This window comes from Sinocyclocheilus grahami, unplaced genomic scaffold, assembly GCF_001515645.1.
Source record: "Sinocyclocheilus grahami isolate Dianchi unplaced genomic scaffold, SAMN03320097.WGS_v1.1 scaffold216.1, whole genome shotgun sequence".
Taxonomy (NCBI): domain Eukaryota; kingdom Metazoa; phylum Chordata; class Actinopteri; order Cypriniformes; family Cyprinidae; genus Sinocyclocheilus; species Sinocyclocheilus grahami.
Window position 1 is genome coordinate 1411161 of NW_015505395.1, and position 17081 is coordinate 1428241.

Genomic DNA, 17081 nt, shown 5'->3' on the forward strand with positions numbered 1-17081 from the left:
GTGTGTATATATATATATATATATATATATATATATATATATATATATAGTATTAATAAAAAATATTACAATAATGCTTAATGTGGTAACTGTTTTATGCAATTATATAATTATATATTTAATTAATATATATATATATAAATGCTTCACGTGGTAACAGTTTTGTGCAATATAATATTTAATTATATTATTTAATTTAATATTAAATTAATTAATTTGATTGTTTGTTTATAATATCAATAAATAATATTTAAATAAATGATTGATGATATAATAGTCTTTATGCAATTTAATATTTCATAATTTAATTAATTTTAATAAGTCTGATTTCATTATAAAAAGAAACTTACTTTAAAAAGAAAGTTACTTTTTAAGGCTTAGATCAGTTAAAATAGATCCTTAACAACTGCATGATTTTATTTGAGCTTTCAGTGTACTGATAGATTACCATTACCACAGATTAATATTCCATATACTACATATTACAGTGGTGCATATGCAAAGAATTGTACCTTTTATGTTAGTGCCAAACATTAAAACTTATAGATAATGGATGCAGCAGACACTATCTTTATAAGCATCCGGTCGCAAAAATTGTCTGAACTGAGTTCTGTAACCCTCATTATTGCACTGCACTCTCTAATTAACCAGCAGCAGTCCCCTGACACCGCACAGCCTGCTGGGTAATTACACACCGACTGTAGTCAGCACGAGATACACAAACACTGCTGATCGTAATGCCAGAGAATGATGGGTTAAGTGTGCTTCACTCTGCTGAAACATACTGTTTGTTCAGGCTCCACACAGAAGTGCAAACGGCATCATTTACAGAATGTGTGCACATTACCACTGACCTCTGTGTGAGCCAAAACCGACTTAATCATCATCTGTTGAATGATTGTTTAATCTTGAGGCTGTAACTGGTTAACTGTCTATGTTCTGTAGTAAAAGTGCTATATTTATCACAGAGACTTGAGGATGCATGACTCTTTTCACTTGACTAGTAAGCTTAAAAAGCACCCCAAACACCCTAGCAACCACCATTAACAACCTAGCAACACTAGCAATAAAACAATACATTAAATAACTCAACAACCAGTTAAAGCAGCACTATGTAACTTTAGGCGCTCTAGCGGTTAATAAACAGAGCTGCACACATCCCGAAGAACATTCTAACCGGAGCTACTTCTCTAAGTTTATGTCTCTGGCGATTCCTCCGCAGCTGTGACCAGCCTACAATAGTCCAAATATAAGTATTTATTATAAGTGTACCGTGCGCGGTTTGGAAGATGAATTCATGATGTACTCGCTCATTATATACATTTTGCAAATGTTGAAGACAGAAAAAGTTACATAGTGCTGCTTTAAGGCCAATTATTATTGTGGGTCACTGTGTCATTATTGTGAATTTAAGTGGCTCTATAATGACAGAGGGAATGTGTAGTTGTGTGTGTGTTGTGGTCGTCTGTAGAATTTCTCTGTGTTGGTTTCCAGGCCTCTTCCTGAAGACGGTGATTTAGACGGACTCACTGACAACACTGGTAAGTGCATCTCAGTGCATCTCCTCCATGTGTTTTTCACTGTGGAGAGACTTTTATTATGAAATCTTTATTGACACACTGCTAATAAAATAGCAGAATTGAGAAAGATAATCCACAGATTTCATTAGAAGAAGAGGAAACTGGTTCAGGTTGAAAGTTGAATCACCATTAATTAAAATTAAAAACATTTTTTTTATTTATATTTTTATTTATATTCAATTATAGAAAATAATTATATATATTTAAAAGTAATTCCTAGTTAACATATAAATGTTAACTGAAGTTAAATAAAATATAAAAAAAGTTAAACACTTTATTTCAATTAGTTGCCTGGGCAACACTGTTTTTCAACATAATTTCATTACATATCATAATCATAACATTTCAAAATAAATTTCATGATCATAACACAATTTTCAATTAGTTTAAGTCGAAACAGTAAAATTACTGAAACTAAAATTAAATAGACATTTAAAAAAGGAAAACAAACTAAAAAAACGGACAAAAACACAAAATTACTAAAACGAACAAAATACAAATAATAATTTTATATTTAATTATTAAAATAATTATTACATATTTCTTAAAATAATTATTAGTTAATAAATAAATGTTAACTGAAATGAAATATAAAAAACATTAACTTTCATTTTATTTCAATTAGTTGCCAGAGCATAATTTTTTTCCAATATAATTTCATTACATATCATAAACAACATTTCATAATCAGAACATAATTATCATTTAGTTTAAGTACTAAAATTACTGAAATATCACTCTGAATTAAAATGTAAAAAGACAAATAAATGAAATAAAAAGAAAACAAAAGACAGAATCACTAAAACAAACTGAAATGAAAATGAAAAGCATAAAAATAAAAACTATTTCAAAATATGAATGAATCCTCTATTGGTATATTAATGATACTAAAAATGCACTGCTGTCTTCTGGTTGAAGAGTGTTTTTCATCAATTAAAGGGGTTCTTTTAAAAAAAAATTTTTTATGTAAATGTGTTTTAATTTTGTCAGCCTCTTTTATAAATGTTTGTGATTTGTCTGTCCAGCTCATTGTGCCGCTCTGACGGCGGATCACGTGGATTCTGTCCGACAGAAGCGCCGCACGCTGATCGCTGCGGATATCAACCTGTCGCTGGATAAAAGCGAAGGTTCGCTGCTTTCTGACGACTTCCTGGAAACACCAGACGACCTGGACATAAACGTGGACGACATCGACACGCCAGACGACGACTCTCTCGGCTCCCTCAACAACGGCAACGAGCTGGAATGGGAAGGTCAGTCAGAGGTCAAAGGTCAAAGGTCATGTGGTTTTGGCTGGAAAACAGGAAACATTACAGAACAAATCTCATGTTGGGTTGCCAAAGCTAATCATGCTAACAACTTGCTTAAAACATGCTAGCAATGTGCTAAAGCATGCTACAAACATGCTACAAACATGCTAGCAACATCCTAGCACCGCACTAAATCATGTTAACAACATGTTAAATCATTCAAACAAAATACTAAAACAGGTTAGCAATGTTTTAAATCATGTTAGAAACATGCTAGTACAATATTAAATCATGATAACAACATGTTAGCAATGTTAAATCATGATAGAAATGTGCTAGAAATGTCCTAAATCATACTAGCAACATGCTAAAACGTGCTAGTTATGTGCTAAATCATCTTACCACCATATTAAATAATGCTAGCAGTGTTAAATCATGATAGCAGCATGTTAAAACATGTCAGCAACTTGTTAAATCGTGTTAACAACTTGTTAAAACACGCTAGCAATGTGATAAATCATACTAGTAAAATACTAGAACTGTATTCAAATCATGTTAGCAATCTGTTAAATTATGTTAACTGTGCTAACTCATGCTAGAAACATGTTAGCAATGTGCTAAATCATGCTAACAACCTGTTAAAACATGTTAGCAATGTGTTAAATCACACTAGAAACATGCTAGCAATGTGCTAAATCATGCTATAAAACATGTTAAAACATGCTAGCAATGTGTTAAATCATACTAGTAAATTACTAGCCCTGTATTAAATCATGTTAGCAATGTGCTAAATTATGGTAACTGTGTTAAATCATGCTAGAAACATGTTAGCAATGTGCTAAATCATGCTAACAAGATTTTATAGACTTGAAAAATCTTCAAAATTGAAGCTTTTCAAAGTTCCAAACTTTCGGACAAGGCCATCAAGCTTTACTCATCTAGTTTCACAACATACTCAGATTTGACCAATTAAATGCAGATCGTATTGTTTTTTCAGACGACACTCCAGTGGCCAGTGCGAAGGGTCCAGGCGGCGACGGCGACGGCGGCGACGTTACAGGCCGTCTGTGGAGGACGGTGATCATCGGCGATCAAGAGCACAGGATAGACATGCAGGTCATCAGGCCGTACCTGCGTGTCGTCACGCATGGAGGTCAGTCGATGATATTAATATTTGAAATGACACAGATATAACTTTTATTTATATATATATATATTAGTAACACTTTACAATAAGGATCCACTAGTTAATGTTAGTTTAAGGCACAATATGTAAGATTTTTTTATTAAAATATCCAAAAACCACTAGAACATTGTTATATATTTTCCTGACTCGTGTACTTACATTATCCCAAATGTTTCGAAGAATGTTTAAATCCAAAGAAATAAGCAATTTTAACTAGTGACACGGAGCGTGTCCATAGTGTCATTGTGTCGCCTGCCAATGACGTCATAACCCCTCGATTTCCGGTTTTGTTTTGTAGAAAACATGAAAACACCAAAGACGCTTTAATATGTTGTGTGTTTTAATAGACCGGTGACGACCGCACAGAGTAGCATTATAACAGAACTTTCAGACATATCTAGTATGATAAAACAGCGCTGCTTTACCCCACATACGCACGACCAGAAGCAGTGGAAGAACTCAACTGTGGCATAATAAAAGCTCCGCTGCTTTACCCCACATACACACGACCGGAAGCAGTGGAAGAACTCAACTGTGGCATAATAAAAGCTCTGCTGCTTTACCCCACATATGCACGACCGGAAGCAGCGGAAGCGCTCGACTGTGGCATAATAAAAGCTTTGCTGCTTAAAAGCGCTTCCGCACGACCGGAAGCAGCGGAAGCGCTCGACTGTGGCATAATAAAAGCTTTGCTGCTTAAAAGCGCTTCCGCACGACCGGAAGCAGCGGAAGCGCTCGACTGTGGCATAATAAAAGCTTTGCTGCTTAAAAGCGCTTCCGCACGACCGGAAGCAGCGGAAGCGCTCGACTGTGGCATAATAAAAGCTTTGCTGCTTAAAAGCGCTTCCGCACGACCGGAAGCAGCGGAAGCGCTCGACTGTGGCATAATAAAAGCTTTGCTGCTTAAAAGCGCTTCCGCACGACCGGAAGCAGCGGAAGCGCTCGACTGTGGCATAATAAAAGCTTTGCTGCTTAAAAGCGCTTCCGCACGACCGGAAGCAGCGGAAGCGCTCGACTGTGGCATAATAAAAGCTTTGCTGCTTAAAAGCGCTTCCGCACGACCGGAAGCAGCGGAAGCGCTCGACTGTGGCATAATAAAAGCTTTGCTGCTTAAAAGCGCTTCCGCACGACCGGAAGCAGCGGAAGCGCTCGACTGTGGCATAATAAAAGCTTTGCTGCTTAAAAGCGCTTCCGCACGACCGGAAGCAGCGGAAGCGCTCGACTGTGGCATAATAAAAGCTTTGCTGCTTAAAAGCGCTTCCGCACGACCGGAAGCAGCGGAAGCGCTCGACTGTGGCATAATAAAAGCTTTGCTGCTTAAAAGCGCTTCCGCACGACCGGAAGCAGCGGAAGCGCTCGACTGTGGCATAATAAAAGCTTTGCTGCTTAAAAGCGCTTCCGCACGACCGGAAGCAGCGGAAGCGCTCGACTGTGGCATAATAAAAGCTTTGCTGCTTAAAAGCGCTTCCGCACGACCGGAAGCAGCGGAAGCGCTCGACTGTGGCATAATAAAAGCTTTGCTGCTTAAAAGCGCTTCCGCACGACCGGAAGCAGCGGAAGCGCTCGACTGTGGCATAATAAAAGCTTTGCTGCTTAAAAGCGCTTCCGCACGACCGGAAGCAGCGGAAGCGCTCGACTGTGGCATAATAAAAGCTTTGCTGCTTAAAAGCGCTTCCGCACGACCGGAAGCAGCGGAAGCGCTCGACTGTGGCATAATAAAAGCTTTGCTGCTTAAAAGCGCTTCCGCACGACCGGAAGCAGCGGAAGCGCTCGACTGTGGCATAATAAAAGCTTTGCTGCTTAAAAGCGCTTCCGCACGACCGGAAGCAGCGGAAGCGCTCGACTGTGGCATAATAAAAGCTTTGCTGCTTAAAAGCGCTTCCGCACGACCGGAAGCAGCGGAAGCGCTCGACTGTGGCATAATAAAAGCTTTGCTGCTTAAAAGCGCTTCCGCACGACCGGAAGCAGCGGAAGCGCTCGACTGTGGCATAATAAAAGCTTTGCTGCTTAAAAGCGCTTCCGCACGACCGGAAGCAGCGGAAGCGCTCGACTGTGGCATAATAAAAGCTTTGCTGCTTAAAAGCGCTTCCGCACGACCGGAAGCAGCGGAAGCGCTCGACTGTGGCATAATAAAAGCTTTGCTGCTTAAAAGCGCTTCCGCACGACCGGAAGCAGCGGAAGCGCTCGACTGTGGCATAATAAAAGCTTTGCTGCTTAAAAGCGCTTCCGCACGACCGGAAGCAGCGGAAGCGCTCGACTGTGGCATAATAAAAGCTTTGCTGCTTAAAAGCGCTTCCGCACGACCGGAAGCAGCGGAAGCGCTCGACTGTGGCATAATAAAAGCTCTGCTGCTTTACCCCACATACGCACGACCAGAAGCAGCGGAAGCGCTTGACTGTGGCATAATAAAAGCTCTGCTGCTTTACCCCACATACGCACGACCGGAAGGAGCAGAAGCGCTTGACTTTGGCATAATAAAAACACCAAAGACGCTTTAATATGTTGTGTGTTTTAATAGACCAGTGACGACCGCACAGAGTAGCATTATAACAGAACTTTCAGACATATCTAGTATGATAAAACAGCGCTGCTTTACCCCACATACGCACGACCAGAAGCAGCGGAAGCGCTCGACTGTGGCATAATAAAAGCTCTGCTGCTTTACCCCACATACGCACGACCGGAAGGAGCAGAAGCGCTTGACTTTGGCATAATAAAAACACCAAAGACGCTTTAATATGTTGTGTGTTTTAATAGACCAGTGACGACCGCACAGAGTAGCATTATAACAGAACTTTCAGACATATCTAGTATGATAAAACAGCGCTGCTTTACCCCACATACGCACGACCAGAAGCAGCGGAAGCGCTCGACTGTGGCGTAATAAAAGCTCCGCTGCTTTCCAGCTGTGTGTCACGCTCGTTCAGCGGCCTCGTTTCGCTTCGACGGCTTTCAGCCTCACCCTGCTTCATTCTACTACGTTAATAAATCATTAGCTCATCCATGAACATGATTTCGGCCCGAGTCCCATCGGATTGCATCGACTGTGGGGATGAAGACCACAATCCCATGATTCCACACTCAGTCACTCATCAAACTACGCCTTTGCTTCTTTTTTTATTTTGAATAGGTGCCCTCTAGTGGCGAAAATTATATATTGTGCCTTTAATGATTTAACTAACATGAACAAACAATGAACAATACATTTATTACAGTATTTATTCATCTTTGTTAATGTTAGTTAATGAAAATACAGTTGTGCATTAACTAATGTTAACAAGCACAACTTTTGATTTTAATAATGCATTAGTAAATGTTAAAAATTAACATCAACTATGATTAATAAATACTGTAGAAGTATTGTTCATGCTTAGTTCATGTTAACTAAAGTTGTTAACTAATGGAACCTTGTTGTAAAGTGTTACCTTTTTATTTTATGTTTCAGTTCAAGTTTATTTTATTTCAAGTAATGTATTTTTTTTTCTTTTTTAGCTTTTGTTTTAACTAGGCCTATAATAACCCTGATTTGAACAAAACCCTTAACACTAAATTCAGCTTTGTTGTGTAACTCGTCCCACTCTTTACATACAAAAACATTATATAATCACAACAAGGTCATTTATATCTTAAAGGTACAGTAGCAAAAACAGCTTGTTTAATTCTAAAGGATGGAAACCAGAAATGAAACTTAAATTACAAATGTTTATTGTTTGTTGGCACACTGTAAGTGAACTTAAGGGAAAATACAGCACATTATGTTCCAAGGTCGTTTTACACAAACCGTGGGATCAGTGAACATGGAAAGTCTTCAGCTTGATCTCATGTTACTGTTTCTGTTCACAGGTTATTACGGTGAAGGACTGAATGCCATCATCGTGTTTGCTGCCTGCTATCTGCCCGACAGCGGCTGCGCAGACTACAGTTACATCATGGAGAACCTCTTTCTGTAAGACACAGACACACGCTTTAGTCAAAGAGTAGACCAGTGTGCATTTGAAATCAGATAAACATAAACGTTTGGGTTATAGAAAGACTGTGTGTCCTAAACAGAGTTCAAATTGAATCAAGTTAGCAAACAGATACATTCAAATCATAATTCAAATTTGAATGTAAGGAAGCAGAATCAAAATAGAATGTTAAAGAAATTCATATAACTGCTGTATATGCTGTACAGTTTTTATTATCTTGTTAAATTAATAACATTGTCATACTAGAAACATGCTAACAATAAATAATAATAATAATAATTATTATTATTATTTTATTACATTTAATTTGTCACTGTGAATTACCCATGAATGTGTTTTCATACACACAACATACAGAATATTTCCAGAAACATAGAATTTTTGTATTTAATTTATTTCAACAGATATGTCTTCTACATCAGTGTTATTTTAGTATCGTTGATGTACTGTTATAGTTTTTATTAATATTTTGAATCAGTTTTTATTTTTAGATTTTTCATTTTAATTTTAGTAAGTTTTAGTCACTTTGTTTTGTGTTTTTTTTTTATTTTTAGTAGTTTTATTTATATATGTCTATATAGTTTTTATAAATTTTATTTCAGTTTTAGTTATTTTAGTGCATAAACTAAATTTAAATGAAAAAAAAGTTTTTTATATTTGATTTTACTTAAGTTAATGTTAATTTTATTTCAAGTAGTTTAATGATTTTAATTTCAGAAACTTTTTAATTTTAGTTAACTATAATAACCTTGTTCTACAAGCTTTTTTTTAAAAGAAATTAATCATTTTGTTCAGCAAGGATGCATTAAATTGATCAAAAGTGAGAGTAAACATATTTATAATGTTATAAAATATTTCTATTTCAAATAAATGAAAAATAAAATGAATCACAGCTTCCACAAAAATATGAATGTTTTCAACACTGATAATAATCAGAAATGTTTCTCGAGCAGCAAATCAGCATATTAGAATGATTTCTGAAGATCATGTGACACTGAAGACTGGAGTAATGATGCTGAAAATTCAGCTTTGATCACAGAAATAAATTACATTTTACAATATATTCACATAGAAAACAGTTATTTTAAATTGAAATAATATTTCACAATTTTACTGTTTTTACTGTATTTTTGATCAAATAAATGTAGCCTCGGTGGGCAAAAGAGACTTTTGAACGGATTTTATAGACCCTGTTTTACAACAGAGAAATGCAGATATTTTACAGGTTTGCACTTCCTCATGGACTATGGATATTTTCTGAAGTTTTATCTCAGTGCTTTATTGTATTGTCTCTGCAGGTATGTGATCAGTAGTTTGGAGCTGCTGGTAGCTGAAGACTACATGATCATCTATCTGAACGGAGCCACGCCGCACAGGAGGATGCCGGGCATCAGCTGGCTCAAGAGATGCTACCAGATGATCGAAAGACGGTACAACTAAGCTGATTCTTGAATGAGACATAGATGAGAACCCATATTATGAAAAAAATCCTTTGTGTTGTTTATACTTTGTGTGATGGGACACTGATGTTAGTTATGACCAGTTTTGGAGTGGAATTTCACATTAATTCATTTTTTTTTTAATTCCATTAACATCCAGGTTAAGAAAGAATCTCAAATGTCTGATCATCGCACATCCCTCCTGGTTCATCCGGACAGTTCTGGCCATCTCACGGCCCTTTATCAGGTCAGGCAACACTGAACATCACATAAACACGCTCAACAGTTTGTAGAATGTGTTTTAATACATTTGAATTCCTCTGCAGTGTAAAATTCATGGATAAGATCCGTTACGTCCAGAGTCTGGAGGAACTGGCTCTGATCGTTCCCATGGAGCATGTGCAGATTCCCGAGTGCGTGCTGCAGTAAGTGAACTTTACCAGCAGAAGGAGACACATGGATGTCTTTTGATTTACACTCGCAGAGAGAATGTCATTTGTACATGCAAACTAAAACACACAAGGGCAGGATAGAGTTTTGTTGAAGCTGCATGCAGAAATTAACATTTCACATTAACATGATCTCACTACGTTGCATATTTAACCCTGTAAAGCCTGACATATGAAATAGTAGTCTGAAAAATCACTTTTTTTTTAAATGAAAGAGTTTATGGAGCCTTTAGACAGAATATAAATTCTGTTTATTGAGTATTATTTTTGATAATCCTGCTTTTATGGCTCATATAGCATGATATTGTAAGAAGCTCACTTTTATTCAGAGAGCCAAAATGAGCAAAATATGCAATTTGGTGCAGATGCCGATATTTATATGGACAAAAAGTGATGCAATTCTGCTGCTTGTGATGTAAATCAAGGAGATCTTCATAACAGTACAGCAGATACTTACATAAAATGCTATAAATATCAGTCGTCACTCTATATCTCCAATAATATGTCTTAGTAAGATGAGATTTAAAAGATCAAAACATATAATGCAATGCAATCCAATGATGATTGAGAGATGAACAAATAAATGTTCCTCAAAAGCTTGAAGATATTTGAGACTCACATTTGAACAGGATCTTATGGAGAATCAAGTAAAGCTGAGCTGCTTCATTCCAGTAAGTGTTCATCTGGAAATATTACTAAAGTTATTCTTATGTTTACTTGATAAAAATCAGTCAAGATTTGACGGCAGAAAGACACGTGAAGCACGAGCTGACGCTGGATGTTTGTACAGTTACACTAAGCTATCAGTCAGACGACAGAAGGCATGTAGATTGTGTGGCAACAGGTTTTTCAGCAAAGTTTTCATCATGTTGATCATTTATAGACTTTAGAAATGTGCATTTTAAATATGATATGGTAGGTTTCATAGGTTTAGTCTGCTAAGTGGCGCCCCATTATCATGACAGAAATAAAATGGCATTTTAATAAATTTTTTAGTGTCCTAACTTCAAATCATATTCAATATTGCAGTTGGAAATGAAAGGTGAATTTAAGTGCATTGCATTGTAAGATACATTGTAGGACATTTTAATAAATGTATGTCATCTGTGTATTCCAGGATTACAGAAAATGCACTTCTTGTACATAGCACACATACTGCATACTGTAAAAATAGTACAAGTATCTGGGCAGTTCCGAATGCAGTCGTAGATTTCTCTGTGTTGAAGGCGTGAGGTTTTAGAAATGCGAGGTGTTTGTAATGTGTGACAGTGTGATAACAGTTTGCGCTCTCTTCTTTCTGCAGATGTGACGAGGAGCGAATCAAAGCGCAGAGAGAAAGGTAAAACCGCAGGAGGGGGTTGTGGGATGGTATGGCGTTACGTGATCTGAGTTCTCTGGCCTTTACATGATTCAGATGTTAAACAGGCCACAGCAGGACAGTTTCTCTTACAGTCCAGACCATAATACACACACACACACACACACACACACACATACATATATACTGTATATATATATATACTGTATATATATATATTAGGGCTGTCAGTCGATTAAAACATTTTTATCTAACTAATCACACATTAAATTTGGCTGTGAAAATACCCCCCAAAAATAATTTAAAGCCATTATTGTGTTAAGTGAGAAAAGTATCAATAGATATTACAAAAAGTAGCTTTAGAAATAAATATTTTATTTGATTCAACATAAAATGTATTTCCCATAAACTTTTATGCTTCAACGGCCTAACATAAACTATGGAACATAAATGACATCTCAGTATTTTTTGTTCATACAGTGAAAGTCATTGTTAACCAAAACAGCTTGGTTACCAACAGTCTTCAGATTACAGAATTTTCATTTTTGGGCAAACTATCCCTTTAATGTTTTATTTTAATTTTTTTATAATATAATAAAACTGCCAGTAGGTGGTGGTAAATGTCATTGAGTCATTCATTCATTCATTCAAAGGCTGATTCATTCAGAAACGAAAGTAAATGGCTTTCTTTATAACTGGGTCTTTGAATCATTGGTTCGCAAATGTGGATTCATTCAGAATTGAGCAAAATTGAGCAAAAACAGGCAATATTGTGTTTAAAATATAACCAAAGGCGGACAAAGTACTCAACTCCATTACTTGAGTGAAAGTACAGATACCGCTGGTCAAATATTACTCCATTACAAGTAAAAGTTGTAAAGACAGATTTTTACTTAAGTAAAAGTACAGAAGTACTTGCTTTTAAAAGTACTTAAGTACCAAAAGTAAATTTCCTTTTTTATGTCAATGCACTGTTTTATTGTTGTACGTAATACTTGCAATACTTCTGAAGCAACTTACAATACATTGCACCTGCTGAATACACTGACTAGCTTGTAGTATCTTTGGAATAAAGAGCTTTTAGAATGTTAAAAACCTATGTGGTAATAACGACTTTGTACTTCGAGGACCTTGATAGAAATGTAGTGGAGTGAAAAGTACAATATTTGTCTTTCAAATGTAGTGAAGTTAAAGTCAAAAGTTTCCAGAAAAAATAATACTCAAGTAAAGTACCGATACTCAAAAAGTGTACTTAAGTACAATACTCAAGTAAATGTACTTAGTTACTGTCCGCCTCTGAATATAACACAATATTAACTTCTTATCCACTGAACTGTTGTATAAAATCACATTTGCACTTGTGCTATTCGGGACAAAAACAGCACTCGTGTGATATATGCTGCTTGTGTGATATCGCTTATCATATGACATAAATAATAACTCATACAGGGGAATCTTTGCCCCAATCTCTTAAATCGTAAGGGCATGTATAACTGGATTTATGGACTACATCACGCAGTTGTTGCCCTGTATCATGTTTGTCAACAGTCAACTGTATGAAATGTAAGATGACACATGTACAGGAATGTATTTCTCAGTTTGTCAGATGTTTGTTGTGCACTAATATGTTACTTCGATTATGTCCTCACAGGCTTGAACAACTGGCCAAGACATCAGAGAGGTGAAACTCTTTACATCCATGCAGTGTTTGATGTATGTGACATGCAGCATCACAGGAGTCTCTGTCTGCAATCACAGGCTGCATCTCAATTCGCATACTGCATACTAAAAATATATATTTCACTATGAAACAATACATACACTATTGAAATACTAAATAGTGCTTTTATTCATCAAGGATGCATTAAATTGACTAAAAACAGCAAAGACATTTATAATGTTACAAAAGATTTATATTTCTAATAAATGCTGTTCTTTTGAACTTTCTGTTCCTCGGAGAATCCTGAAAGCATTACATGTTATTATAATGTTACTTAATATAATATTATAATATTTTATTGTAAAATGTATTATAATTTTATCATATTTATTTAATAATGAAAGCTGTTTCAGAAATGTTTCTTGAGCAGCAGATCAGCATATTATACTGATTTCTGAAGATCATGTGACACTGAAGACTGGAGGAATCACATAAATTACATTTTACAATATATTACAATAGAAAACAGTTATTTTAAATTGTAATAATATTTCACAGTATTACTGTTTTTACTGTATTTTTTGATCAAATAAATGCAGCCTTGGTGAGCAGAAAAAACATTTAAAAATCTTGATAATTCCAAACTTTTGAATGTAGTATTATTACATACTACAGACCGTCATTATCAAATACTGTATGCATATGCAATTTAGGTCCATTACCTTAAACCTCATTATTATTTCGAGTTTAGACTTAAGTATTGATGCGGCAGCTTCATGTTCCTTGCTATTTCTTACAACTGAAAATAAATGAACGCAAAACCATCTGAGACCCTCATTTTCAGTGAAAAGGAATTATGGGTAATATTACTTCAAAAAGTGTGGGTGGATGCACACAAGAAATCCCTTAGGAAGAGTAAACCATCTGAGCACCTTTGACATTTTCAACATGATTAATTCTTGTCTCTCATACTATTTATGACGATTAGTATGCAAACTGGGATGCAGCCATAACATAATCTGACCGTGTGTATCAAACAGACTTGTATTTCAAAGGTTAGTGCATTGACAGTGAAAGCTTAATGAGAAAACATCATGCATTTAGATTTTATTACAACACATATACATATACATGATTCAGCGCAAGTCAACATTTAATCAAAATTGACACACTTTAACACTTTATTACACGTCATCGTTCTGCTTGCTATCAAATCATCAAAGAGTCCTATTTTTCATTGCCTTCACTCCAACCACTTGTCAAATAGAGTCATTTTTCATCGTCTAACCCAGGGGTTTCAATCTTTTAGATGCCATGCACCCCTAAATAAAACTTGCATAAAGTGAAAAACTAATGTTATAAAGAGAAAAATATTATTTAGAATTATTATTCAGAATTGCAGATATATTATTTAGAATTTTTATCTTGCAATTCTTTCTTTATAACTTGAAATTGTGAGATGAAAAGTCACAATTACCTTTTTAAGAATTGTTTATTCCGTGCCAGAAATGGGTTTCCATAGTTACAGTGCTGTACTTGTGTATTATTTGTTTATTTACTCATTTATTTATTTTAATATATTTATTTTAATCTAATTTTTTGTTTATTTATTTTATTTTATTTTAACTTTTATTTAAAATAATTATTTGTATATAATATTTTTTTATTTATTTTACTCTTATTTTTATTGTTTATTCTTATTTTAATTTATTCTTCTTCTCTAGTATTCTTCTAATTATTATTATTTTATTTTATTTTTTTTACCTTTTCTCTAAACTTTTCCACAGACCCCCTAGCCAGATCGAACTAATTCCACGTGGTTAAAATTACTTGGAAAACTGCATTTCTCATTGAATATCTTAGGAAATATGTCCAATTACGAAAGTTAAATGTGTTGCAAACATCATTTCCTGTTGATTTTAAATGCAAAGAAACCTGATGTGATTGTTTAATCTGCGTTCACACTATTTGTGTTGAATGTAATGTTGATTGGAGTGTTATTTTACAGGCCGCCATCAGTGGCTGCGGAGGCCTGTCCCTGACGCGTCTCATTGGGTAAGAGAGTGAACGCCTGACTGTAACAGTAGATTCAGCAGTAGGGTGGGTTTAATGACCTTTGGACCATACACCATATTTGGGGTCTCTGAATGGCGAGAGGAGCGGCATCTCATCTGCTCTGTTGCATAAAACACATCTGCTGCTCTCGTCAGATCAGCAGCCGCAGCGACCCTGCCGCCCATCACTGCTATTTTTGACCAGACTACTGACCGGCACATGGCCGATATCCCATCACAAGCATATCGCCCTGCGTGTATGTCTTTCTTCAGTGTTGGGGAGTAACTTAAAAGGCTAGTTCACCCAAAAATGAAAATTCAGTCTCAAACCCGCATTCTGTTATTTTATTTTGTTCTCATAGCTCCTTCTCATAGCCATTTCCTTCTCAATGGCTGTCAAGGACAAAACCCCCATAAAGTTAGTCCATATGACTCGTAGGCTTTATTCCAAGTCATCTGAAGTCATATGATAGCTTTGTGTGAGGAACAGACTGAAATGTAAGTCATAAGACATGTGAAAACCAGTAACGGTGTCATTGACGTCCACCTTTATGTGACATGCATTATACTGACCATTTGATTTGAGAGCTTAAGCAAAAAGGAAGCTTCTGAAGCTTTTGTATGAATTCATAAGACCTGAAATACAAATACATTACATATTTGACTTTGAAATATAAATGTTTAATATTTAAATGTTTGTTTATTTATATATATATATATATATATATATATATAATTTATTATATATTTAATCATATTAATTGATTATGTATTTAATGTTTTTAAATATTTTGTTAATGTTCTTTGCTCAGCAAGATTATATATTGTATATTAAATATATAATTTCGTATATATTAAATATTGAACATATATTAAATAATATAATAACCCTGAAAGGGTTATTGAAGTAAAAAAAAACTTTTTTTTTTTTACTTGAAAAAAAGTTAACTAAAATAAATAATATATAAAAATTCTAATTTTCATGATTTTGATGCACTTAACTAAAACTGAAATAAAAAAACAATAAAACCTATATAGACATATTTTAAAACAAAACTAATGCATACATACTTTTTTGATGACCTTGGATTATTTTTTGTAAGACTCACCCAAAACTTTTGATAAATACAAAACACAATGATCCTAAAATCTAAAAGAAATTCAATGATAAATATAGTGATTGTGAATGATATTTTTCTCATTTACAGATACACTTCAAGACTGGGATTCATCTGTGCATGTCATCTTCCAAAGATGTTCAATTGTAAAGAACAATCATGTGGATGAACACGATCATCATCATCTCAAAACACAATAATGATGTTTGTGACGCTCTGTCTACAGTGAAGTTTTTCGATACTCACTGACCTTTGACCTGGATCACAACCGGATCGCAGCTCAGTAAGTGTGAACGAGAGAGAAAACAAATGCTCACAGACTCTCTTTTCTTACACTTGTTTTGTTTCTGAAGAGGAACATCTGTGCAAACGCAAACATCTTGTGTAACAGTCGTTTGTGTTGTACAGATGTAAAACTTGGGATGTTTAATACCAGCGGGATTTTAGCTTGACTTGGCAGTTTAACCATGTTCACTGGCCAACAGCTTCCACAATGGGAAACGCATTCAGCCTGTTACATAATGCAGCAGCTTACAGGTCTAAAGTCAACATGAAATCATGCTTGCCTTCATAATCATTCATTGGTCAACTTGCCATAAAATACAACCAATCACCAAAAATTATTTAGTCATAGTTTTGGGCTGTTGCCGAAGGTAATTTATTCTTTTCTAAAATCATGTAAGTGGTTAAAGGAAAAGTTCACCCAAAAATAAAGACAATTAGCCCATTCAAGATTAGGGGAGTTTGTTTCTTCATCAGATTTGGAGAAATGTAGCATTGCATCACTTGCTCAGCAATGGATGCTCTGCAGTGAATGGGTGCCGTCAGAATGAGAGCTGATAAAAACATCACAATAATCCACAGCACTCCAGTCCATCAGTTAACATCTGGAGAAGCCAAAAGCTGCGTGTTTGTAAGAAACAAATCCATCATTAAGACATTTTTAACTTTAAACTGTCATTCTGGCCAAAAAGTCCACCTCCTGTTGTCTCTCACATCAAAATCCAGCCACATATTTGTTTAGAGCTGTTTTGGACTGTTGTAAACGCTGCTTGATCT

General features: G+C 35.4%; 1 protein-coding gene across 1 annotated transcript in view; it reads left to right on the forward strand.

Annotated features, from left to right (window-relative positions):
* LOC107596247 (caytaxin-like) overlaps positions 1-16748 on the forward strand; it is a 41245-nt gene extending 24497 nt beyond the window's left edge. Inside the window, exons 6-13 of the mRNA XM_016286939.1 lie at positions 7860-7962; positions 9283-9414; positions 9584-9670; positions 9750-9848; positions 11176-11211; positions 12842-12871; positions 14859-14905; positions 16113-16748. Of these exons, the coding sequence (XP_016142425.1) occupies positions 7860-7962; positions 9283-9414; positions 9584-9670; positions 9750-9848; positions 11176-11211; positions 12842-12871; positions 14859-14892 (521 nt within the window). The 3' untranslated portion in view covers positions 14893-14905; positions 16113-16748. The remainder of the gene's footprint in view (positions 1-7859; positions 7963-9282; positions 9415-9583; positions 9671-9749; positions 9849-11175; positions 11212-12841; positions 12872-14858; positions 14906-16112) is intronic.
* Positions 16749-17081: the final 333 nt, after the last annotated feature.